General features: G+C 41.1%; 1 protein-coding gene across 4 annotated transcripts in view; it reads left to right on the top strand.

The window, feature by feature from the left end:
- The first annotated feature begins 7,944 nt into the window (after positions 1–7,944).
- pcx (pecanex) overlaps positions 7,945–26,553 on the top strand; it is a 514,715-nt gene continuing 496,106 nt past the window's right edge. For all 4 annotated transcript variants that reach the window (XM_067155270.2, XM_067155269.2, XM_068229749.1 and 1 more), the window contains exon 1: positions 7,945–8,200. In XM_067155270.2, the coding sequence (XP_067011371.2) occupies positions 8,048–8,200 (153 nt within the window). In that variant the 5' untranslated portion in view covers positions 7,945–8,047. The remainder of the gene's footprint in view (positions 8,201–26,553) is intronic.

Raw genomic sequence — 26,553 nt, 5'->3', positions numbered from 1 at the left:
AGGAATTCTGTGTAAGTAACGACCGAGAAATAGCTGATGAACTGCTATGCCAACTTGACGCTGCAAGATGTGCTAAATGGACATAGACTGTTGAATCCATGGACTTCCAAAAATCAAGTAGAAAGGCCTGGTCTCTTCTTAGGAAGCTTGGTGGAGGCAAACCATTTCACCGTACTAACGGAGCTTTTACACCAAATCAAATTGTGTCCAACATAGTCAACACTTCAAGAGCTCCTCAAAATAAACAACACACGATCAAAGTTAAGAAGGAATTAAGAGAGCTCAAGAAAATATGCACCTCGAATTCTGAATATTCCACACCATTCACTCCAGAAGAAGTTACAATAGCACTGAAAGATATGAAAGCAGGAAAGGCTCCAGGTTTCGATGGTATTCATCCAGAGTTCCTTCTCAACTGTGGTAAAAATGTAAGAATATGGTTAGCTAAATTTTTCACAGATATTCTTCTATCAGTCAATATACCCCATGAATTAAAGAGGGCAAAAATCATTGCTATTCTTAAACCTGGCAAACCTAACAACGAACCTCAAAGCTATTGACCCATTGCTCTGCTTAGCATGATCTATAAACTTCTGGAAATAATTATTTATAACGGTATTTGTCATATCATTTTCAAAAACCTGTTGAACAAGGTGGCTTCCGCCCGCACCGAAGCTGTGCAGATCAGGTCCTTTCTATGACAACATTCATAGAGGCTAATTTTCAGAAACACCAGAAAACTTCAATTGCCTTCGTTGATCTAACAGCAGCATATGATACTGTGTGGAGACAAGGATTGATTCTCAAACTTCTACGAATCATTCCATGCCTGCACGTTGGAAATCTCATTAACAACATACTCAGTAACAGAAACTTCCGGGTTCAAATTGGCAAAAGTATCAGCTCACTGAGGAATCTTAATAATGGTCTCCTCCAGGTTCTGTGCTGGCTCCCCTTTTGTTCTGTTTATATATAGCAGATATGCCAGAGACTACATCTAGGAAGTTTGGGTACTTAGATGACTGGGCCCTTGCTGTTAGCCATTTAGACTTCGAAGTTACCGAGGATATGCTAACCAGAGACCTATCTACTATGGGACGATACTTTCGTGACTGGAGGTTACAGGCAAGCGCAGCAATGACAGTAGTTGCTTCGTTCCATCTCAACAATAAACAAGCGAATAGAGAACTGAAAGTTCACTTTGATGGCAGATTACTCTCACATACCAAGTATCCAAAATTTCTAGGAGTCATTCTAGATAGGACTCTTAGTTTCAAAGAACATCTTAGCAGAACTGCCGCCAAACTCAGAACCAGAAATAATATCCTGCAGAAACTGTGCGGCACTACGTGGGGGTCAACAGCTTCTACACTTCGGACTTCTGCCCTTGGACTAGTTTAACCCGTGGCTGAATATTGTGCTCCAATCTGGATAAACAGCGCTCATGTTAAGCTTGTTGATACTCAGCTCAACCAAAACATGCGTTTAATATCAGGGACAATCAGATGTACTTCAACATACTGGCTGCCATCATTAAGTTACATACCACCTCCATCCGTGAGAAGAGAACAAGCACTTATCAAGGCGTACAATAATATGTGCAACAATTCTTCTCTTCCTGTACATCTTGACCTCCCTGTTATTAACAGGAAGATACTTCGCTCTCGCCACCCTCCATTGAATACTGCAAGGAAGCTTGCTGAAAGTAATTTCAACATGACTGACAGCTGGAAGCAATTATGGAAGACCTCTGCAACACCAAAACAGCAAGCTATGCCATGCATCACATCTAAGCCACCAGGTTTTGAGCTCGCCAGAAAAATTTGGTGTACTCTAAACCGAATCAGAAGTAATTGTGGTAGATGTGCAGACTCCTTTTATAAATGGAAGAAAATTCCATCTCCCGAGTGTAGCTGTGGTGCTGAAAGACAAAGTGTTCAGCATATTATCCAAGAATGCCCTTTATCAGCCTTCATAGGAGATTCAGCCGAGTTCCTGATGGCTACTCAAAACTGTGTTAATCATATTAGAGATACCAATCTGACATTTTGACTTAATGTGTTCAGACGTGAAAATAATTTTAAAATACTTCTATTGTGATGTGATTGTAAACCATACGATAAATAATTAATAATGTTAAATAATTAGCTAGCTTTATATTCTTACGATACAATTTAAATAAAGCTGTTCGCCGCAGTATTAACTTGTGACATTCGTCGTCCCACCAATGTATTTCCTGGTAAGGACGGGGACAGAGGGAGGGGATGAATTTGCATGGATTAAAAGTCTCAACATATGTGGAAAGAATGCGTAGAAGGGTGGGATAGTCTAAGGCGGTGGGCGTGTATTGAAGGAGATGGGTGTGAAGGAAATTACAATATGATTGTTAGTCAAAATTCTGGAAAGACCGAATATTACTGAGCTGGGAGGGTGGGGATGAGGAAAAGGTTGGTTTACAAACTCCATAAGAAATAAGAATAGGGAAATGATCACTCAGATGAGTGTCACGGAGTGTACGCCACACGGTATTAGGAGTCATGTGGTCATGGCAGAGCGAAAGATCAACAGCACTAGGGGGTGCTCCAGGAGGGGAGAGCCGAGTTGGGGACCCATCATTTAAAAGGTTAAAGTGATGGGATTGAGATGCCGTAAGAACATTTTTCCCTTTAGATGTATCTTTAGAACTACCCCAGGCAGTATGGTGGCAATTGAAATCACCAAAGAGAAAAACATTGTCAATGGAATCAAATTGGGTAAGGAAGTGGGACCAGTGAGAGGTAGAGATATAAATATCAGGAGGACAATACACATTGATGAAATAAAAATTACGCACAATAATACCTAAAGCAAGAGTATTTGGAATGCAATGCGTCAGAGGAAAGGGGACATAGTCTTATGAATAAAAATGGCAAGGTCTTTACTTCCATTAGTATCAAGGCGTTCGACATGAAACTCAGGAAGGTGAAAAAGGGTGTCTTCATAAAAACACATTTCTTGTATTATACTGATGTTAGCACATGTTTCCTGAATTAATAGTTGAAGTTCATGTTTTTTTTGTGAAAAAGACTTCTAGCGTTCCACTGAAAGACGCGTATCATATAGGGTAAGGATATGAGCGATGCGATCTCGTAGTTGATAAATTACCAGTGAAATGGGAGACTCTCCTCCCACATTCTGGAGTAGCAAGAATAAGATTTGTTGGATTTCTTGATGCACTTGGTTTCTCTGCATTAACAGTTGCGAGTCGTGGGATCGGGGCGGGTAACTAGGACCCAAAGTGGAGGGAGGTGGTGCTGTGGGAAGAGAAGATGAATTGCAAGTAATCAACTTCATTTTCCGTATCAAAATTTAATCACTAAATTTTACAATATTTAAAATTCTTCCACCGTTTTGATACTTTTTTGCCTTTTGGCAAATATATTTGTCAACAGTACATGTTTCGTTCCTTATTTAGGAACATCCTCAGTTGTTATTGTAGCTTAGGTGAATTGCTAAGATTTAAAACACGTTAATTTGCAGGTACATTGATTCACTTAAAAACTACTAAAAATACCAATTAAATTAAATGATATTAAAAACAATGTAGGGGTTAGTGTGTTAATGATATGAGAACGGATGATTACATAGTTGGTCAGCTTAAAAACTATGTCTTTTCATTTGAATAGTTGTTAAAAATCTCATTTTGTTACATTAAAATGTTTGTTTGCGGTTGAAAGTTTTAAAATGTTTGACTTCGTAACACTGTTCAAATTATTGAATGTTTTATCTTCTGTTCCTTCCAGGTAAGTTGTTATATATTATGAGTTTGCTTATGGTGCCTTTGATTGAGTATAATGTGGAACTTTGAAGCTGACTGCTGATCAATTTTTGTGAAGGGAGCTTCGTTTCAATTTCTGAAATGAAATAAAATAAGGAAATGGGAATTTGTTTAAAAAAACATGTGTCTTTACGTAATAACTAAATGTATAAGAAAGTTCTTTACCTTGCTATTGTTAGACTCCAATTCTACTGTGACCCTGGAGGGACAGCAGCAACAAACGTCCCTGATAAGGCGTCGTAGATGGTAGTGACAGGCTGAATCTCAGGTCTTCCAAGAACATTGGTTCTCGACATAATTCAGAGACCAGTCTGGATGGTGTCCACTTAGAAACACAAAGCACCCTTTTCAGAAAAGTAGCCTTACGCTTCTCGATATTTTTCAAATTTGATTTAGTGAGATGTTCCCACATTAAATTGAATTCCATATGTGATTATTGGTTTTACTTTAATGTGAAATAACGCTAGTGCATTTCTCAGAGATAATTTTGCAGGTGCTGAATATCATGAATAACAAGAATCGCTGCCGACAACCTCTCCTTAACATGGATAGTGAAAGTTGTTCCGTGAGTTTGAAACATTATGCCTAGATATTTAAATTTGTTTACTGTTTCCAACTCTTCACCCTTGTACATAATGATCTCAGACTCACTGCGTCTCCCACCTCGTTTGAATGTCATCCTCATTGTTTTCTTTTTGTTTATATTCAATTCGTTGATTCGAGCCCAAATGAGTAACTTATCGAGGGCTTCCTGAAGTGCATCTCTAGAAGCTGATGCGGGGACCATATCATCAGCATAGATATAGGTTAGTAGTCCATTCATCTTAATTGCTTGCAGCACATCATAGGTCGCAATGTTGAATAATATAGGACTCAAGGGATCCCCTTATAATACCCCAATTATCTGATCAATTCCTGTAGATATGGATACAGAGTCGTTAACTTGAAGTTAACTTGAAGTCTGTTTTCTGCCAAAATGTTATTAATTATATGAACTAAAGAGTTGTTTTCACCCAATATATTTGTTAATTTATCCAACAGTTTTACTCAGTTAATTGAATCGAAAGCCTTAGTGGAGTCCACAAACACTCAGTTAGGTCGGTTAAGGTCTGAGATATTGTAGTTGGTCTTGATATCCTCTTTGCTCCAGACACATCGAGCTTTTGACCGAGGCTTCTGTATTGTTTGCAGTGTTGTCCCTCGTCCACATGCCCAAGGATCATATAAGAGCACATGCCCAGCGACAAAGGAGGACGAGCTTGACTGTGCTAGCGAGAACACGTACGTGCCTCTCGCACCGCTGTCCCTCTTCTCGCCAGGCGATCTGTACTTTTTAAGTGCTAGTCAGGCAGCTGTACCTGTTAGTACAATTTCGAAAGAGCATTTGTCAGAGCTGAGCACTTTTCAGTGCTCGCTCTCTGTTCTCTTTCAGGATTTCTTTTCAGGACGCCCAGGATGGAGAAGTTATCAGTTCCAGCGAGACCGGCCGACTACGACTTCAGGGGAGCCATAGTGAAGCTACAGGCGGAGCTCCACTCGTTGCCAGCCCTTGACTACAGACTCCCGACGCTGCTGGTCTACAACCGATGGGGGAAGGACCCCTACCAGGAGACGATACGCATAATCGATCTCCTTACAGCGATCGCGGAGTTCATCAGGGAGCCCATCATCGAGACCATCTGCGAGGTGATCACCGGCTGGGCGGTCATCATCCACCCCAAGGACGCAAACGAGAAGCTGGCGTCCCAGTTATACCAGGTTGCCCGGCTACCAGGACTCAGGGAGCAGCAGGACGGCTCAGGTTATCAGGCGGTAGCCACCCAGACGGAGCCGAAGACAGAGGACGACGGCGGCACTCTCGCCCGCGACCCCAGTTGGACCGCTGTACATAACGAAGTACACACAGACCAACAAGGCCGCCAACCAGGATCGTCGACCACCTGCCAGGGCGAAGTGGACGCAGACGCAGGCCTACCAGGAAGGGCTTGTAACCCGGGTGCAATCCAGTAAAGCGCCCGCGATGGCGGACGGCACCACGTCAGTGGAGGAGGACGCCCCCTGGCGTTGAGAGATTGCTGTCCAGGCCCAGCCTGCCAGCTTGTCTGTCGAGCTGCAGATCTCGATGTGCGCCCCACAGGACAGGGAACGCAGTCGAGTGTTAGCAACGACCGACGCCACCGCCGCCAGCCAGGAGGAGGAAGAAGACGGCGACACAGCGGAGCCACCCGCTACCCCGGGGTCACCAAGCCGGGAGGAGGGCCACCAGGAAGAGGGCTCTTCCCCTGCCGAGAAGAGATCCCCGGGAAGAAGACGCCGCCCCAGGACCAGGGGGAAGAAGAAGACGCTGGCCCACCAGGAGAGGGCCGCCCAGCCGCAACCCAGGACTGCTCCCAAGGCAGCAGCAGAACGAGGAGCCAATCAGAAGAGGACCTCAGCGAGTAGCGGTTATCAAGTGAGATCTAAACGTCCCCCTTAACAGTGTTTCCACTGTTTGAGGTGGGACCACCGGCAGGAGAGGAGTGGGCTTCAAGTGAGGTGCAACCGTTGTGGGGGTTAAGGAGGCGCCGGTGTGCGTCAACTGTGCGGCCTGCCTTCCAACGCAGTTGCCCAGTCTACCGGGCCATGGCGCGGGTAGAGAGGATGGAGGCCCGGCGTCATGACCCACCCCCTTCCAGGAGGAACCCGCCTCGGCGGGGTTGGCCTCATTCTCCGGGATCGGAGACTGGGTACGAGGGACCCCAAGAAGGTGGCACTGTTCGGCGGGCCCTAGTGGTACTTGACGCATAGCTCCGCAACCGGAAAGGCCCGCGCTAGTCACGGCAGTGCCCAGACGGACTGATCCCCTGGCAGATGGAATGGCAAGACTAAGGTTCATGGCTGGTGCATGATACCGTACCTCTTTTCAACTAACACTACCACTGGACCTTTCCAGCCCACATGTTTGCATGTGCTATCACAAAATGTCAAGTTTTACATGTAGGCTATTTCTCTTTTCTGCCTATGTGGTTTTTCCCCGACCCTACAATACTCCACCTTAACACTATCCAACCATTACAAACTCGCCTGGTAACGCGTCTAATATGGAAACAGGCAGCCGTGGTAGCGAGTTTACTCGGAAACCGGCAGATACTCCTTGTATCACTTCCCACTCTTCCCTGCTATCTCTTTCTTCTTAGAAATTAATAGCAGCTCGGAGGCCATGTTGATTGAGTCGAAGGTCACGCGGGGGGAGCGGGCTTCCCCCTACCAAAAAAAAAAAAAGACAAAGTAGTGGAAACGTTTCCTTATCCATTGCTTCTTCAGTCACAGAGGGATTATACCCGGCTGTTGCATTTAGCAGGGGGACTAGCAGAATAGAAACATATGATAGGTCTACACGTAATTGGTTGTATTTATCCCATGATGACGTAAATAGGCTACATTAATTTCGATTATTTCCTAATTTTAATTTCTCCCTGTGAAACAAGGAGGCTCATAGGCAGGCTATCTTATAAGGGGGTGACCCTGTGCTCTTAAAGAACAGCCGCCACTGGAAAGTACTAAGATTGGGAAACTAGCGGCCTTGTCCTTAATTAATGTACAGCCCCAACATTTTCCTGATGTGAAAATAGGAAGCTAAGGAAAACCATCTTCAGGGTTGTCGACGATGGGATTCATACATTAATGCAAGCTTACAGCTGTGCGACCATAACCGCATGGATAAATCGTTCGCTTTATTGTTCCTCTGCTTTGCCTGCACTCTTCTACTCATTGAGGTCTAAATTATTTGTTATTATGCTGATATCATTGTTTCTACTTTAAACGCACTGATTTCTAAAATCAGAGTATGGAATTCTTTACACAAAGGCATACCAGTAATTTGCGTGAGAAAGTTTATCTTTATCGTGACTGGAACAAATGGCTTGTTCCAAAATGGTTACCTATCTTCCTTAAAACTGTCCTATGTTCAGTTACTTATGAGGGATTATCAAAACTGAAAGATGATTAAAATCAAATATAAAAATAGTAAAATCTATGTATTGTATTATCAATGATACTGTATTACTATCAAAATAGGGCGTGACAAGTGATTTCATTGGACTTCATTCAACCACGTGACTTGACAGATTGCAAGATGTCTGCCTTCGGAGGCATCGATTGTGTTGTCGCTCTATACCTTTCATTTACGTTCTGTGTCTGTAGATGCACGTCATAATGAAAAAATGCACTTTAAAATGAAAACACGTTATCATGGGGTCTCAAACGCTTGAAATTTTACGACAGGGTGTTTGGGCTTCTATAACAGGAGGCTGGTTTTATGATCCCCATCAGGATATCTTCTGTAACACATTTCACCTTTACGTCTGGCTCTTCCTTCTATGCCTACCTTTCACGATCTACTTGGTAAGTTGATATCTGATGTATTTTATGGTTTCTTAAATCGTGTAGAGTTTGACCAAGCCATCCAGTGAACCATATTTACGTTGACAGTAGTATTAAAGGGGTCAAAGTCCTTTTCTTTTACCTTGGTTTACTTGGTTAGCTCACATGGTTTACATAAAAAATTGATTTCAAACCTTTTTTTCATGTTGCTAATATTCGAGTTTTAGTTGGTGGGATGAAACATCTGGGAGAAGTGACAGTTCACTTAGCAGATATGCAATATTGTACATTTTGGGTTCTGTTAGAAAGAATCCCCTCTGTGATTTAAGAGCATGCAGTGTATTTTAATAGATATATTTATGTGACTGCTATTTGATATTTCCCTTTAATTTATGAGACCTCTGATACCTCTGGAGGTAGGCTGGTATGGGTATGATTACCAGATGACTTGCATTTTAGTGAAGTGTGCCTTATCTGTTGATGTTGTAGAACTGCTCCAGGTACTTGAGCAGAGGATATGTAATGTAATTATTATTAAAGAAAAGTCCTACCTTTCAGAAACAGACGTTTTACTACCTAGTTAGTGTAATGGTATATGCAAGAGGGAAAGATTTTGTCATAACCTTTGTCAGAAGTACAGCAAGTTTTCAAGTTATTTCTTACTTGAAATGCTGAGAGTTTGCATAATATCTGCTTCCTGAGCACTGAATTATGTAAATGGCTGAGGAATATCTCTCATTGACAGTGTCATAATTTTTGAGGAAGTTGGTCACTAATAATCTGAAAATAATGTGGTGAGATGAAGGAATGTATATATTTAAATCCTAAATTGTGGTGTCCATCTTGCGGCTTACTGAGGAGTATGGTGTTTTAGAAATATTCTTTGTGGATAATATTTATGGGTTTCTGTTAGCTTGTTTCTCTTTGTTATGACTTGTGTCTGCCCTCACAAGTAGGGCCTAATGTTAAGTTTTACTTAACATGAAAGAGGTAGAGGAATTGTTTGTTTTAACCATTGAGTTTTCAGAATCAGTCGGTACAGTTTGTTGAAGACCCTGTGACTAGATACGTATTTGCCCACTGTGTTGGCAGCTGATATATTTTTTAGTAGTTTTTTAGTTGACCAAAAAGCCCTAACAAGTCTGTCTGAGAAGTCACAATTAGAAGAGTACCATAACATTTTTTGTAAAATGTACTACTTATGAAAATGTTGTACTTCATAAGAGGTAAATAACAGATTCTTATTTATTCTCACATAGAGCTCTAGACGATAGCCAAAGACCGCATGGTGTTCACTGAAGCGATTATCCATGTTGGGGGAACTGACATGGCAGTGACAAGTACAAGAAGACTGTTTTTGTATAGCCTATAGGTTTAGCTGTCGTTCAGATATCTCATGAGATGTATAAAACAGTACTTTGAACATGCAGGAGATTTTCAACCCCTAATTTACAAAACTTTTTCACAATAAACTTCAAAAAGCAAGTTAGACCAGATTTTCAACCCTTTTAAAATTGTGAGCACCACTCTCATGGAATTTAGTAGTTTTATTAAATAAATAGTGAAAATCCACAGCCTGTTTCCAGTCATTCGACCGAGTCAGGAGTGGAATGAATGAAGCAGCGAGGGTAGGAATTGTGCCAGCTGCCGAAGCCTGTCACACTCCTCTGGGGCAATTATTAATGAATGACAGATGAAATGAAATGATTTTGGAGAGTGTTGCTGAAATGAAATATGACAGGGAAAACCGGAGTACCCAGAGAAAAACCTGTCCTACCTCCGGTTTGTCCAGGACAAATCTCACATGGAGTGACCGGGATTTGAATCACGGAACCCAGTGGTGAGAGGCCAGCGCGCTGCTGCCTGAACCACGGAGGCTCTTTTAATAAATAAATAAATAAATAAATAAATAAATAAATAAATAAATAAATACTGAAAGAGTTGGCTGCACGTTTTGGATCACATAACTTTGAACTTGATGGTAGGTTTGAACTTGGCTGTCAGCTGCCCTGAAGATGGTTATGCTTGATTTCCCATTTTCTCATCAGGCAAATGATTTAACGTGATTAAGGTCGCAGTCTCTTCCTTCCCAGTTGTACCCTGTCCTATCCTGTCATATCCTTAAGACCTGTCAAGTTACTGCAGTCCAATAGAAAAACAAATATAAAAACATCAATTTCAACACACTTACCAGATTAATGTGATCTTTGAGCTTGCATCATCATCAAGAATTTTTTTCATATTCCAGTTCCAGTTTCCTGGGTGTGGTGTAAAAGTGCTCGCCTCTTCTTCCTGTCAAAGTATAGTTTCTGTTACTCCTGTGTCCTCCCACTGGACATTCCTGTTGCTGACCTCCAATTTTGCTGTGTCTATCCATCTATCCTTGGCCTCTTAACTGGCCTCTCCACTTTCACTTCTCTGTCAAAGTAATTCCTTCATGTTCTCGTTCTGTCCATCCTCATAACATGTCCAAACCATGCCTGCGTCTTCCTAAAAGCTCAATAACAGGTACTTTGATGCCAGCCTCCTTCCTTTGAGCTTGCATGTTACTTTTTTTGGAGGTGACCAAGAAGTCTCGTGTAACTACTAACAGTCAGCTGTAGATGTGACTTTGTTCTTTAGGTATTTCATAAGTGAGTCCAAAATTACTGAGATTATGGATGTATGTGTGTATGTCCCAGATAGCTCTCAACTAAACTTGGTACACATATGACTTACTAGGAGACAAAATACTGTGGGGGTAAAACACGCCTAGCACTCCTAGGGGAGGGGTGAAATATAAAAATGACTTAAACAACTGATGTTAATATTGAATCCATTGTTTACAAGGTCGCTGAGTTGAACTGTGACACTCTGGATGCCGATTAAGTCGTACTACAGCCGCAGCCAGAATGGAGGTTGAGAAGGGATGAAAATGAATGTTAAAATAACCAAGATCATGGATATATGTGGGTATGTTCCAGAATAACTCACTCAATGAAACATGGTGCACATATGACTTACCATATATTTAAAAAAAAAAGAAAAAAAAAGAAAAAAAAACAAACTATGAAACTGAAACATCCCAGCCACCACTTGGGGTGGGGAATGGAAGGGGACGACATGTACAAATAATGGAAAATAGTCAAATCCATTGTTTATCTGTCACCGAGATGTATTGTGGTGATCTGGATGCCGTTTAAGTATACGTCCAGCCTCCATTTGGATGGGCTGAGATAGCGTTAAAAGTAAATAGTCTAAAATGACCGAGTTTGGTGTCGAATCCAATGCTTTTGGGGTCGCAAGGCTGATTGGTGACATTTTGTACATCATGTCTATAGCATGACGGGTAAATACAAATAATTATCACTCCTTGCATCAAATACTTCTTGGGCGATTCGAGCTTCCACAAGAACAAAGTTTTACTCGGACATTAAATAATCAGAAACTTGAAATCAGACTCTAAAACTACGTAGTAGGTCGTAAAATATCAATCACTTTACTGCTAATTAATAGGTAATACAACGCCGGGTACCACAGCTAGTACATATATAAAAGAAATGTACTAGTCTATTATAAAGTCAAAGATAAGCTAAAGATTACAGATTTGGACAACATATAATAAAGAAAGAAAGCAACAAATAAAATAGAATAAAATAAATTAAAATAAACCTGGAGAATAAAGGTTAAAAGAGAGACAGTCATAATCATAGAGTAGGATACAAACTGAAAAATATAAGCAATGCATAAAGAGAACACAATACGTAATAAAGTGAATGGAAATATGAGTATGGCCATAAAAAGTGATCTACATACATGAGTAAGATGTTAAATATTATGTACATTTACACTATAGGCCTAATAATAATAATAATAATAATAATAATAATAATAATAATAATAATAATAATGGTGTGGGTTACTGTAGTCACGTTCCTAGTTCGTGAACCATGGGCAACGGGTGAGTGGCGTAGTAAGTGGTTCTGAGAGTTGGGACACCGGTTGCTGTGGAACGGGAGTGGGCATCTCGGACATATTCTGAGTCATGGCCCTCCTTGTGCTCAGGCGGCTAGGACTATACAATTCACCAGTCGTCTATAACCCGTTGGAGGAGAGATCCTCACTTGGACTATGTGTAAGTAGGGTAGCATCCTGCTTCATGAATTTACCGAGCTCAGAACATTTTAAGCAAGCCTCGGAGCTATGGGACTAACGGAGTCCCACTCCCATTTGACAGGAGAGGGACTCCTTGGAAACAACTTGGCGAACGAAATGGAATTCGATGGGGAGCTATCAATATTAATGGGGCTTATGGAAGAAAGTAGAACTGGCTGAGTCAGCAAAGAGGATGCATCTGGATGTGCTAGGAGTAAGTGATATTCGGGTAAGGAGAGATAACGAAGAAGAGAGAGATTATAAAGTGTACTTGACAGGGTTTAGAAAGGGAAGAGAAGAGTATAGGGTAGGGCTGTTTATCAGGAATACCATTGCACGCAACATAGTTTCTGTTAGGCACGTAAATGAGCGAATGATGTGGGTAGATTTGTCAGTTGGAGGAATGAGGACGAGAATTGTCTCAGTGTATTCACCATGTGAGGGTGCAGTTGAGGATGAAGTTGACAAGTTTTATGAAGCATTGAGTGACATCGTAGTCAGGTCAACAGCAAGGATAGAATAGTGCTAATGGGCGATTTCAATGCGAGAGTTGGAAATAGAACTGAAGGATACGAAAGGGTGATTGGTAAATGTGGGGAAGATATGGAAGCTAATGGGAATGGGAAGCGTTTGCTGGACTTCTGTGCTAGTATCAAATCATCTCAAAATCTCTTTATTTGCAAATGGTACACTAAAATACATTATTGTCAAGCACTAAATATTAAATTAACAAGAGATGAACATTTTCCTATAATACAGTATTATACAATTTACACTAACAATGTTTTCTATTAAACACACAGCTCATCCTTAATAAATGTATATTGTTTACAAAATTCTACTTATAATATCTCCTGTACTACTTACAAATATAGTCAACTGATATACAGTATGTGGAATTACTTCAAATGATACTATACAACTGGTATAAGATTAAACTTTACAGTGCATTTATTTACTTACTATTCTTTTTTTTTTTTTTTTTTACCCATTCTGGATCCTAAGTAGCATAACGACCTGCTGCGTCTTAACCAGAGCCCCTTTTGCCACCACTTTTCAGAGTTCCTGAAGGGCCTTCACAGCTACCGTAGCGGTCCCAGGGCCCTCGGAAGTCCCCACTGTACTTCACCCCTACAGGCAGTCCCCTACTTTGGCTGTCCAAACTCCTTAGACCAGGGGATGGAATTAATTTATTCACACACATTTTTTATTTACAATAACTTGCACTGGTTGAAGGCCCTCTAACACTACATTTATTTTCTCTGTTCCTGTTTATTCTCTTCTTGAATATTCGTACAGATTTTGGAAAAGGATCAAACACTACCCCTGGTAAACTGTTCCACTCCTTCACACCCTTCCCAATGAATGAAAATTTACCCCAATCGCTTCTGCTAAAATTCCTTCTAATTTTATATTTGTGGTCAGTCCTGCCGATATAATTATTTTCCAACTGAAGCCTCTCACGGATATCTCCCCAAGCTGCTTCTCCTGTATAGGCTCTATATAATCCTATAAGTCTGGTTTTCTCCCTTCTCTTACTTAAAGTTTCCCACCCAAGTTCCTTTAACATTTCTGATACACTACTCTTTCTCCTGAAATCCCCTGTTACAAATCTTGCTGCTTTCCTCTGCACACTATGTTTCTTTTATTAGGTATTCTTGGTGAGGATCCCAAACACTGTTTGCATATTCCAATAATGGACGAACCATACTCAAGTAACTTTTTTCTTTTAATTCTTTGTTGCATCCTTCAAGTAGCCTCATTATGACATGTAATGATCTGTATGCTTTCCCAACAATGTCATCAATATGACCCTTCCAGTGCAAATTACTTTCAAATCTCACACCTAAGTATTTGCACTTGCCATCTTTTGGGATAACGACCTCATCCAAAGTATATTCAAATTCAGTTTTAAAGCTCCTGTTTGTAAAAGTTGTAACAGTTGATTTGCCTCCATTAATCTTCATATTATTTTCTTCAACCCATTGTTGGATACTCTAGGTCCCTTTGTAATTCTGAACAATCCTCAATGTTGTTTATTTCCCTATAAACAATTATGTCGTCTGCATACAATCGTATTTTTGATGTTATATTGTTCCCTAAATCATTTGCGTATATTAAGAAAAGTAACGGTCCAGTTATACTACCCTGTGCAATTCCCTTTCAAACTTTCTCTTCCTGAGATACATTATTTCCTACTTTGACTTTCTGAACCCTTGAATTTAGAAATGTTTTTATCCAACATGTAACCCTTACGTCCAGTCCTATTCTCTCCAATTTCTTTAATAATATTCCATGTTCCACTCTATCAAAGGCTTTGGAAAGATCTATGGCTATGCAATCTAACTGACCTCCTGAATCCAACTGATCTGATATGTCCTGCTGAAATCCCACCAGATGTGCCTCATAAGAAAATTTCTTTCTAAATCCATACTGGCTCCTCATGAACCAATTTTTATCATCACATATCCCTCTGATGTACTTCGATATTAAACTCTCCAGTATTTTACAAACTATACTGGTCAGGCTGATTGGTCTGTAGGTCTCTGGTTTCCTTTTATCACCCTTTCCTTTATAAATTGGTATTATTATAGATTCCTTCCATTCCTTTGGTATTACACTATTATTTATGACATAGTCAAAGAGAAATTTTAAATAAGTCACTGTGTACCGCCCCATTGTCTTTAATACCTCCCCAGTAATTTGATCACTTCCTGCTGCTTTTCCTTGCTGAAGCAGTTGGATTTCTCTGAAAATATCTTCGTTTGTGAATGAGAAGCTTCTTGTTTCCCTCTGTCTCTCTCCCTCTCTATCTTCTGTTTCGGTTTCCAACTCATGACAATCATCTACTGAATCTTTAAATTCCCTACTAAATAGGTTTGCTTTCTCAGTATCTGTTAAATAGTGTTCACCCCCTTCTCCCACCATTGTAGGAATTTGGATTCCTTTTCCTTTTTGATTCCTGGTATATTGAATACAGCTTTTTCCATTTCCCTTTGTGGTCATTACCCTCTTGAAGTATGCCATTCATATAATTCTCTTTTGCTTCCTTTTTCACTCTATTCAGTTCCCTCATTAGCTGTTTTCTAGTTTCTCTACTCTCCCTACCCTCTTTGATTTTCCTGTTTACTATTCTACATTTTCTTTTTAATTTTCTTATTTCTCTTGTATAATAAACAGGGTCTGAGGTCATTTTACCCTTCTTAACAGGTAAAAATCTCTTCTCTCCTTCCCAAACGATTCCTTTAAATTTAGCCCAAAGTGTATCCACATTACTCCCTTCACTTATCCAACAACTGAATTGTGATTTAAGGTAAGTCCCAAATTCTTCAACTTTAGTTTTTCTGTACAATTTCTTGTCTTGTGTAACCCTCTTATTAAGCCTTTTTGGTACGAGTCCTACATCCATTATTACAGCCTTATGGTCTCCTATTCCTTCAATTACCTCAGTTTTATCAACAATTTCCCATGGTTTAACCAAGAATACATCTAGTAAGTTATTGAGACGAGTCTGTTCTTGTACTACTTGTGTAAATCCTCCCTCCCAAATTAACTTATTTGCCAGTTTCTGTTCATGGGCTTCACTTGCAGCTTCATTCCATTCAACTTCAGGCAAATTTAGATCTCCCCCAATTATTACCATATCATTATTATTGTTTTTATGAGTATAATCTATTATTTTCTCAAATATTTCCATGTCTCTTTCCTCTCTTCCAGGCCTGTATGTTCCTATAATTCCCACCTCCTTCATATTATCACAAACTAATTTTATCCCTAATATTTCATCCCTTTCATCGGTAAACCATTCATGTGAACAGTAAGTTTCCTTCACCAGAATAAACACCCCCCCTCCCTTTTTATCTCCTCGGTCTCTACGATAGACTGTGTACCCTACTGGAAATACTTCTCTATTACCCACCCCTTCTTTCAACCACGATTCCACTCCTATCACCACATCAGTCTCATAAGATTCCATCAATGTACCGAATTTTAATTGTTTATTTACTACACTTTGACAGTTTACCAAGGGCAGTCTCAGACCCCCTTCCTTCCTAGAACTTGACTGTTGCAATTGGATAACTTGAAATTCCTTACTTTCCTGAGTTTCATTTTCTAGTTGACTGAGCCAGCTTGAAGTACAGCTGGCTCTTTCTACTAGTTTCCTGGTCAGTATTATAACTCAAGGAAGTTGCCTGTTTTACAGTACATATCTTAAGATTAATAAAATCTAGAACAATATTTGCTATCTTTCGTTTACCTGAATTGTTTAGATGGAGGCCATGTTTTGTATAACAGTATCTCTCAAAACTGCTGCATTCAATAACCTGAGTATTCCGAAAATGTTCACAAATTTTAACAATATCTGTATTGACCTTGTCCACTTCAATGTTCACACACGAGGCTCTACTCAAATCATGCCTGTGGGGCACGTTGGGTTTAGCTGTTAAGAATAAATTCTTCAAGCATAAGGCTATTCTGTAATATAGATAAGAAAAGGTTCCACCTTATCAATACCAATTTTATTTATATAAGATTAACTTACAGGACCGGTTTCGACTTTTTGAACAGTCATCAGCTGCATTGGTACTTTTACCTAAGTCAAATATTGATTGAATTGCCTTTCCAAATGGAGAAGTTGTGGGGAAGCACCATGTCCAAGCATTCGAATTGGGCATGTTTAAGAGTAAAAATTGGTTATATGGTACAATCTAGATAGTTAAAAGCGAGTTTGTTTTTTAGGCCTAAAATTCGTGGAAATTAGTTAATTTTTAAAAGTACAGGTATGTTAAACACTCTAAAATGCATAACACATGTTAAAATCACATATTAAAATATACAGTGCATGTTAAAATCCTTTATAATGGCTCAGATCACTTCATTGGAATGGATTTATACGTCTTGCGTATGTCTATATTCTTGTTTGAGTCCAATGTAGATGAAGAATGTCAGTGCTTGCGTTCATGGACAGTGCTCTCGTCAGGATCTGGTACCCCTAGCCTCCCATGTGTAGCGGTGAATAGCCTTATGCTTGAAGAATGTATTCATAACAGCTAAACCCATACCAGCACAGAAGTCCAGCAAACGCTTCCCATTCCCATTAGCTTCCATATCTTCCCCACATTTACTAATCACCCTTTCGTATCCTTCAGTTCTATTCCCAACTCTCGCATTGAAATCGCCCATCAGCACTATTCTATCATTGCTGTTGACCCTGACCACGATGACACTCAATGCTTCATAAAACTTGTCAATTTCATCCTCATCTGCACCCTCACATGGTGAATACACGGACACAATTCTAGTCCTAATTCCTGCAACTGACAAAACTACCCACATCATTCGCTCATTTACGTGCCTAACAGAAACTATGTTGCGTGCAATGGTATTCCTGATAAAGAGCCCTACCCCAGACTGCCCTTCCCTTTCTAACACCTGTCAAGTATACTTTTATAATCTATCTCTTCCTCGTTATCGCCCCTTACCCGAATATCACTTACTCCTAGCACATCCAAATGCATCCTCTTTGCTGACTCAGCCAATTCTACTTTCTTTCTTCCATAAGCCCCATTAATATTGATAGCTCCCCATCAAATTCAATTTCGTTCGCCAAGTTGTTTCCAAGGAGTCCCTCGCCTGTCAAATGGGAGTGGGATTCCGATACTCCCATAGGTCCGAGGCTTGCTTAAAGTGTTCTGAGCTCTGTAAATTCATGAAGCAGGATGCTACCCTACTTACACATAGTCCAAGTGAGGATCTCTCCTCTAACGGGTTATGGACCACCGGTGAATTGTATAGTCCTAGCCACCTGAGCACAAGGAGGGTCACGACTCAGAATATGTCCGAGATGCCCACTCGCATTCCATAGCAACTGGTATCCCGACTTTCAGGACCACTTACTAGACCACTCAGCCTTTGCCCATGGTTCACGAACTAGGACGTGACTACAGTAATCCACAAACATGAACCATAAAATAATAATAATAATAATAATAATAATAATAATAATAATAATAATAATAGTCTACCCACTTCATTCGCTCATTTACGTGCCGAACAGAAACTGTTGCGTGCAATGGAATTCCTGATAAACAGCCCTACCCCAGACTCTGCTCTTCCCTTTCTAAAACCCTTCAAGTACATTTTATAATCTCCCTTGGTAAGTTATTCCAATCTCTAACTCCTCTTCCTATAAACGAATATTTGCCCCAATTTCTCCTCTTGAATTCCAACTTTATCTTCATATTGTGATCTATCCTATTTTCAAAGGGAATCACTGGAGAGGTAAATGAAATATTTTAAACATCTTCTCAATGTAAAAGGAAATCATCCTGGTGGTGTTGCAAACAGCCAAGCTCATGGGGAGGAGGAAAATGATGTTGGTGAAATTATGCTTGAGGAAGTGGAAAGGATGGTAAATAAACTCCATTGTCATAAGGCAGCAGGAATAGATGAAATTAGACCTGAAATGGTGAAGTATAGTGGGAAGGCAGGGATGAAATGGCTTCATAGAGTAGTAAAATTAGCATGGAGTGTTGGTAGGGTACCTTCAGATTGGACAAAAGCAGTAATTGCACCTATCTATAAGCAAGGAAACAGGAAGGATTGCAACAACTATCGAGGTATCTCATTGATTAGTGTACCAGGCAAAGTATTCACTGGCATCTTGGAAGGGAGGGTGCGATCAGTCATTGATAGGAAGTTGGATGAAAACCAGTGTGGTTTCAGACCACAGAGAGGCTGTCAGGATCAGATTTTCAGTATGCGCCAGGTAATTGAAAAATGCTACGAGAGGAATAGGCAGTTGTGTTTGTTTCGTAGATCTAGAGAAAGCATATGACAGAGTACCGAGGGAAAAGATGTTCACGATACTGGGGGACTATGGAATTAAAGGTAGATTATTAAAATCAATCAAAGGCATTTATGTTGACAATTGGGCTTCAGTGAGAATCGATGGTAGAATGAGTTCTTGGTTCATGGTACTTACAGGAGTTAGACAAGGCTGTAATCTTTCACCTTTGCTGTTTGTAGTTTACATGGATCATCTGCTGAAAGGTATAAAATGGCAGGGAGGGATTCAGTTAGGTAGAAATGTAATAAGCAGTCTGGCCTATGCTGACGACTTGGTCTTAATGGCTAATTGTGCCGAAGGCCTGCAGTTTAATATCTTGGAACTTGAAAAATAGGTGCACTGAGTATGGTATGAAAATTAGCCTTTCGAAGACTAAATTGATGTCAGTAGGTAAGAAATTCAACAGAATTGAATGTCAGATTGGTGATACAAAGCTAGAACAGGTAGATAATTTCAAGTATTTAGGTTGTGTGTTCTCCCAGGATGGTAATATGGTAAGTGAGATTGAATCAAGGTGTCGTGAAGCTAATGCAGTGAGCTCGCAGTTGCGATCAACAGTATTCAGTAAGAAGGAAGACAGCCCCCATACGAAACTATTTTACATCGGTCTGTTTTCAGACCAACTTTGCTTTATGGGAGCGAAAGCTGGGTGGACTCAGGATATCTTATTCATAAGTTAGAGGTAACAGACATGAAAGTAGCAAGAATGATTTCTGGTACAAACAGGTGGGAACAATGGCAGGATGGTACTCGGAATGAGGAGCTAAGGCTAATTTAGGAATGAACTCGATGGATGAAGCTGTACGTATAAACCGGCTTTGGTGATGGGGCCATGTGAGGCAAATGGAGGAGGGTAGGTAACCTAGGAGAATAATGAACTCTGTTATGTAGGGTAAGAGAAGTATAGGTAGTCAAGACGATGATTGTTAGACTCAGTTTCTAACAATTTAAAGATAAGAGGTACCACAGCACTAGTTGCAAATAGAGGATTGTGGCGACGTTTAGTAATTTCACAGAGGCTTGCAGACTGAACACCGAAAGGTATAACAGTCTATAATAATAATGAATTATTATTAATAATAATAATAATAATAATAATAATAATAATTACCATAATCGCACAACTTTCTGGCCTATCAAAACTGATTGGGGTCTGATATGTGTTTTGTAGTTGGAAAAACAAATATTCCTTCACTTTCTCTTTCCTAACCACAAGGTGATAAAAATATCCGCTGAAAAATTTCCAACAGGTCACTGATTGTGTGTGCTGCAACTATTTCTCATCCTTGGTGTAATGATGTTCTTCGTGAAAATAACGTCCATTTCTCTTCATAAAATTAATCGTACCGAGCTCGATAGCTGCAGTTGCTTAAGTGCGGCCAGTATCCAGTAATCGCGAGATAGTAGGTTCGAGTCCCACTCTCGGCAGCCTTGAAGATGGTTGTCTGTGGTTTCCCATTTTCACACCAGGCAAATGCCGGGGCTGTACCATAATTAAGGCCACGGCCGCTTCCTTCCAACTCCTAGGCCTTCCCCATCCCATCGTCGCCATAAGACCTATCTGTGTCGGTGCGACGTAAAGCCCCTAGCAAAAAAAAAAAAAAGAATCTCATATAATGCAGATTTTCCTCTACTTGTGAAAGCTTGACCCTTTTTGGGTCACAAAATGCTTTGCAAGACTGGTTGGCCATTTGAAGTGGAATTTTTGGTTTTCGCCAGTAGCACACTTTGCACTCGGACGCTGAATACTTGCATTATATGGTAATACTGCAACTAATACTAACGGTATTAGTTCACTTCACGAACAATTTCAAGCGACCTGTTGGAAATTTTTCAGCGGATATTTTTATCAAGCTTTCTCTTCAGCTGAGTGAGACGGGCTTTTGCCTGAGGGTATAGCGGGATGATGTGCAAGTCCGTATACACCTTGCGGGCGGCAAGTGACTGTGAACGGTCAGATGGGTACCTCTGCGTAGGTTTTCCCTGAGCAGTGTCCCATCCCTCTTATGCAAGACGAGGGTGGGATAGCCAAATCCCATTCTCCATAAGAAGCCCAAGATTTGTCCTCGTCCTGCCTTACTAGGTGGGAGGCCGGCCACCAAGACAGGAGAACTCTCTATTCCGTTAAAATGTAAGGCAAAAAGGGTGAGTCAGCCCCGTATCTAAAAGAGCTCATGATACTGTACCTCATCCTCCAGAGTGGGAAGAGGGAAATTTCACTATAGTGTTGATGATAGAATATAACCACTGATTCTGTGTGCTGCAACTATTTCTCATCCTTAACCTGGATCCGCCCAAGATTGAATTTTTTTGAGAATAAAGTTGTAACGTTTAGCGTTGGATACAGTGCGCGCGGTTTCAATAATAAGAGTCCAAGAAGACTGTGTAGTTTGCCGTGCCATATATGGCACGCTGGGCGGATTCAGGTTAAAATACAGCATTTCATGTGAAACAGCCCAGATGTTTTGGCGTTACTGATCGCTGCGAGTTTTTATGATGCATACTTGCTCATTGTAGATACATACATTACCATTATAGACCGTTATGCCTTTCAGCATTCAGTATGCAAGCCTCGGTTTAAATTTACTAAACATCACCACAATCTCTATTTGCAACTAGTGCTGTGGCCTCATTTAGTTCTATACCTCTTATCTTTAAATCGTTAGAAAATGAGTCTAACCATCGTCGTCTTGGTCTCCCTCTACTTTTCTTTCTCTCCATAAGAGTCAATTATTCTCCTAGGTAACCTATCCTCCTCCATTCGCCTCGCATGACCCCACTACCAAAGCCGCTTTATATGTACAGCTTCATCCATCGAGTTCATTCCTAGCTTACCCTTTATCTCCTCATTCTGAGTACCCTGCTGCCATTGTTCCCACCTGTTTGCACCAGCAATCATTCTCGTTACTTTGATGTCTGTTACTTCTAACTTCAGTAAGATATCCTGAGTCCACCCAGTTTTTGCTCCCTTAAAGCAAAGTGGGTCTGAAAACAGACCGATGTAAAGATAGTTTCGTCTGGGGGCTGACTTCCTTCGTACAGAATGCTGTTCATCGCATCTGCGAGTTCACTGCATAAGCTTTACTACACCTTGATTCAATCTCACTATATTGCCATCCTCGGAGAACACACATACTAAATACTTGAAATTATCTACCTGTTCCAGCTTTGTATCAGGAATATGACATTCATTGTAGATTGACAAACAATTTTGAGATGATGGAACATGCATGTACCTGAAACACTAGTAAAATATGTTCTCACCAGACTGGAATAGTCAGGTCTGTGCAGCTTCACAGCACTGAACTATTGCAGTGGTACTTCCTGAAGGGGGATAACGGGAAGTTGCTTAGTAACAATGCCAGGTTTTGCAATAATAAGGCTGCTGTTTGACAACTTTATTTTGAAACGCATCCAGATTTGTGCAATGAATCATTGACAAAGTAATTGCATTGAATATGCGAACGTTTCTTTTCTCCTACTGTGAACAAAAACAATTGGGGTGCGTAAATCATACAGGGGCATTAATCTTACGAGAAAATTTAGTATATCTCATTTTGTTAATGATCTCCCTCAGTGATTTTCGGTGGCAATTGCTATTTTAAGATTTGTGTGTCTGGAACAGTTTCTAGGTTCATTTGCCATTCTAATACTTCTGTTAGTCATTGTTAATTGGTAGGAAATGTAATATGTTCAACCCTTATTCAGTTTCTCTACGAGGTTGAGTATGAAGTGAGATGAAACTTCGTAAATTTTTATGACCGAATACCCTTCCTGACATCAACATCATCAAAGGAGTTAATGAGACGTAATGAATGTGATATATGATAGTGGGGAGAGGGTGAAACCATGTGCTGGCACATAGCCTACTCCTGTCGAATAGCACCAAGTCAACAACAGCCCTCGCTCCATATGAGCACTGCGGAAAGGTTTGGAATTGAATCCAGGCTTTTGGCACACAATCTAGTGATTAGAAATTGTATACCACCACCTGTCCTACCCTGGCAGCCGATGGTGAAATATTTTTCAGTCAGACTCAGTCTAGACTTGATGCATTATCGATTATGGCCACTAGGTGGGCTGTTAATTGGTTGGATATAAAATTGCACAATAAAGAATTGAGAAGGGAATGATTCTTCTTTCCTGTTTATCGTAGTGTAGCATGGTCTTATTAGGTGCATGCCTTCCTTCTCCTTTACTGATTGAGCGCATCATCAGGATTGTCACTGGTACAATTTGTGCGTTTTCTTTGGTGTGGTTGAACTACTTTTCTTGCACCATTCGAATGATTTCCTTCTGGCTCATATCAGATCTTAGAATGGCTTTGCACATCTACGCGTCTTATCACCTGGTAAGATGTAATTATAGCCACATTGTTTTACTTTGCCCATGGTCATTCAGAAGCATCATGACATACAAGGTGAGGGTATGGAGAAAACTTGGCCGTTGATTTGAATGGTGCCATTGATGTGTGGTTGCTCTGCCAATACCTCATTTTGCTGGGCTGAGTGGGTCAAACGGTTGAGGCGCTGGCCTTCTGACCCCAACTTGGCAGGTTCGATCCTGGCTCAGTCCGGTGGTATTTGAAGGTGCTCAAATACGTCAGCCTTAAGTCGGTGGATTTACTGGCACATTAAAGAACTCCAGCTGGACTAAATTCCGGCACCTCAGAGTCTTCGAAAACCGTAAAAGAGTAGGTAGTGGGACGTAAAGCAAATATTATTATTATTATTATTATTATTATTATTATTATTATTATTATTACCTCATTTTCCTATATTGAGTGGCAAGTCATTTTCTTCCAATTTTGGGGCATGGTAACGAGTGAAATTGTCTCTGATTTCTCACCAATGTGTCTATAGTTCAAATGCTGTGGAATTATTTAAATGAAAAATTCCCTAGGGTTTAACGTGCTAAGGCCATGTTGTGAGAATTTGACGGATACGAGCCAGAAGGAAACCGCGATGGTCCCAAGAAAAGTAGTTCAACTGCACCAAGAACCGTATTGCAAATTTATTCCTGAGCCTTGTGGTGGTTTTTTTTTTTTTCACCTGGCACACTAGCAAAGTCAACAGTAACTTAGACGACAAAATATTGTGTAGTCGACATACTTTGTCCCCTCCGCACGGGGGAAGTTGTAATAATAATAAAAAACTTGTCTTCTTTTACACCGCATGCCGAGGAGGCTAAAATTGGACTTAAACGGCATCCAGAATGTCTCAATTCATCTCGATGACTCCAAAAGTTATGGATTTGACTCTGATATTGGTAGTTTTCAGTGATTTTTTTCATGCCCCTCCCTCGCAACCCCCAACTATAAGGGTTTTTCTGGATAGTAAGTCTTATGTGTATCTAGTTTGGTTTACAACTGTGGTGAATTTAGCAAATTAGCAAATGTCATGGGATAGTCGCCTAATAGCGTGTGGGGCCTCCTCTGGCCCTGCGAACTGCAGTTAGACGCCATGGAAGTGAGTCGACAAGTCCCTGGTACTCCTCTGGATGCAGCTGACACCAAATAGTTTGCAGAGTGGCCGCCAATGCTGGTCTGTTCATGGGTGCAGGATCCATGGCATGGAGCCTGCGTTCCAGGACATCCCAGATATGCTCGATAGGGTTCATATCGGGGCTCCTGGGTGGCCATGGCAGTCGTTGGACCTCCGCTGCATGTTTCTGGAACCATTCCTGGGCGACGTGGGAGCGATGTGGCGGTGCGTTATCATCTTGAAACACCGCAGAACCGCCTGGGCGCTGCAAGGCCAAAAATGGGTGGAGATGGTCTCCGAGCAGCTCAACATACCGCGTACCATTCAAAGTCTCTTCCAGAACAACTAGGGGGTCCATTCCATACCAGAAAAATGCACTCCAGACCATAACAGACACACCAGCACCCTGGACCACACCTTCGAGGCAGGCGGGATCCATCGCTTCATGTGGTCTGCGCCATACACGGTGCCTCCCATCGACATGGTGCAGTTGAAATCATGTTTCGTCCGACCATATCACGTCACGCCATTGTTCCAGTGTCCATCCCTGGTGACTGGCGACAAATGCGCATCGTTATGCCCGATGATGGGTTAACAGTCGCAACCGTGTGCAGCGCCTGCTCCCATACCCCATAGAACCAATGTTCCTACGGATTGTCCACTGGGAGACGTGTCTAGCACGGCCTGTGTTGAATTGAGCTGTGATTTGTTGCACGGTTGCCCGTTTGTCACTTGACAATCTGTCTCAGATGTCGCTGGTCACGGTCATCGAGGGTGGCTGGATGGCCGGTCGTTCGTCTGTTGTGGACGGTGACACCCGCATTCAACCATTCCGATACACCCTGGACAGGTTGATCATGTGAAGCCGATATCCCACACCACTTCTGAAATCGCACTTCCTGTCCGTCGGGCACCGACCACCATACCCCGTTCGAACGGTGTCAGCTCACGATGACGTTCCATGTTACACCTGTTACATGCACAGCCACTGCTCACAACGTCTCCTATAAAACTGCCGCTGGCACAGGGGGGGTGTGGTGTGCAGACAACATACCTGTGCATCTGTGCTCCGCCATCCCATGACATTTGCTCAGTCAGTGTACATAATCTTCGTCATGTTGGACATTTTCTTTTTCACCCCTTCTTACCCCCATACCAATGGTAGCTAAACTTGGATTTAAATGTCATCTGGAATGTCACTGTTCATTTCAGTGACCCTAAAACTATGGATTTGACACTAATGTAGCTGGTTTTTGATTATTTTTACATGTCCCTCCCTTCCCCTAGGCGTACAAGCTATGTCTTCTCTCTAGATAGTATTAAGTCATAAGTGTACCGAGTTTGTCGTCATTATTGCTCCCACTTACATGTTTTCATTACTTTCAGGATAACTAATTCAAAATAGCTACATGGAAATATGGCATCAATGGCAACATATGTTAATCCCTTCACCATCACATGTTTATTCCTGTGGGTGTAATGACCCTGCCCGCGAGTCTAGCATTGCTTCCGCTTGTGTCAGTATCCTGGGTATCATCTTTCCTGTCTGACCTCCCTAGGGAGTCTTTCATTTTCATGTCCTTAGTGGTTCTTTTTCTTTTGCTGATACCTTCTGATATTCAGAGTCAGTACGGAAAAACAATGAAATTCATAATTTGCACTTCCGATTAGTGTTAATAGAGGATGGTGTCCCAGTTGTACTTCCTTTAAAACGATAATCACTACCTCAACTACGTAGTACATGATTATCTAAATCTGAACCGGCCAGTAAAGGAACGAGCGTGCTACGCCTTGCGATTACTGGGCTCCGAAGTTGCCAACCTCTTGATTACTAAAATGTACCAATTACAATTTATTTTCAGAAGTGAATTAAGAGTCAAAATTACATTTTGGGATAAGTAACGATT

This window comes from Anabrus simplex, chromosome 11 (assembly GCF_040414725.1).
Source record: "Anabrus simplex isolate iqAnaSimp1 chromosome 11, ASM4041472v1, whole genome shotgun sequence".
Classification (NCBI taxonomy): Eukaryota; Metazoa; Arthropoda; class Insecta; order Orthoptera; family Tettigoniidae; genus Anabrus; species Anabrus simplex.
Note: the sequence above shows the minus strand (reverse complement) of the source record. Positions and strands in the feature narration are given on the sequence as shown.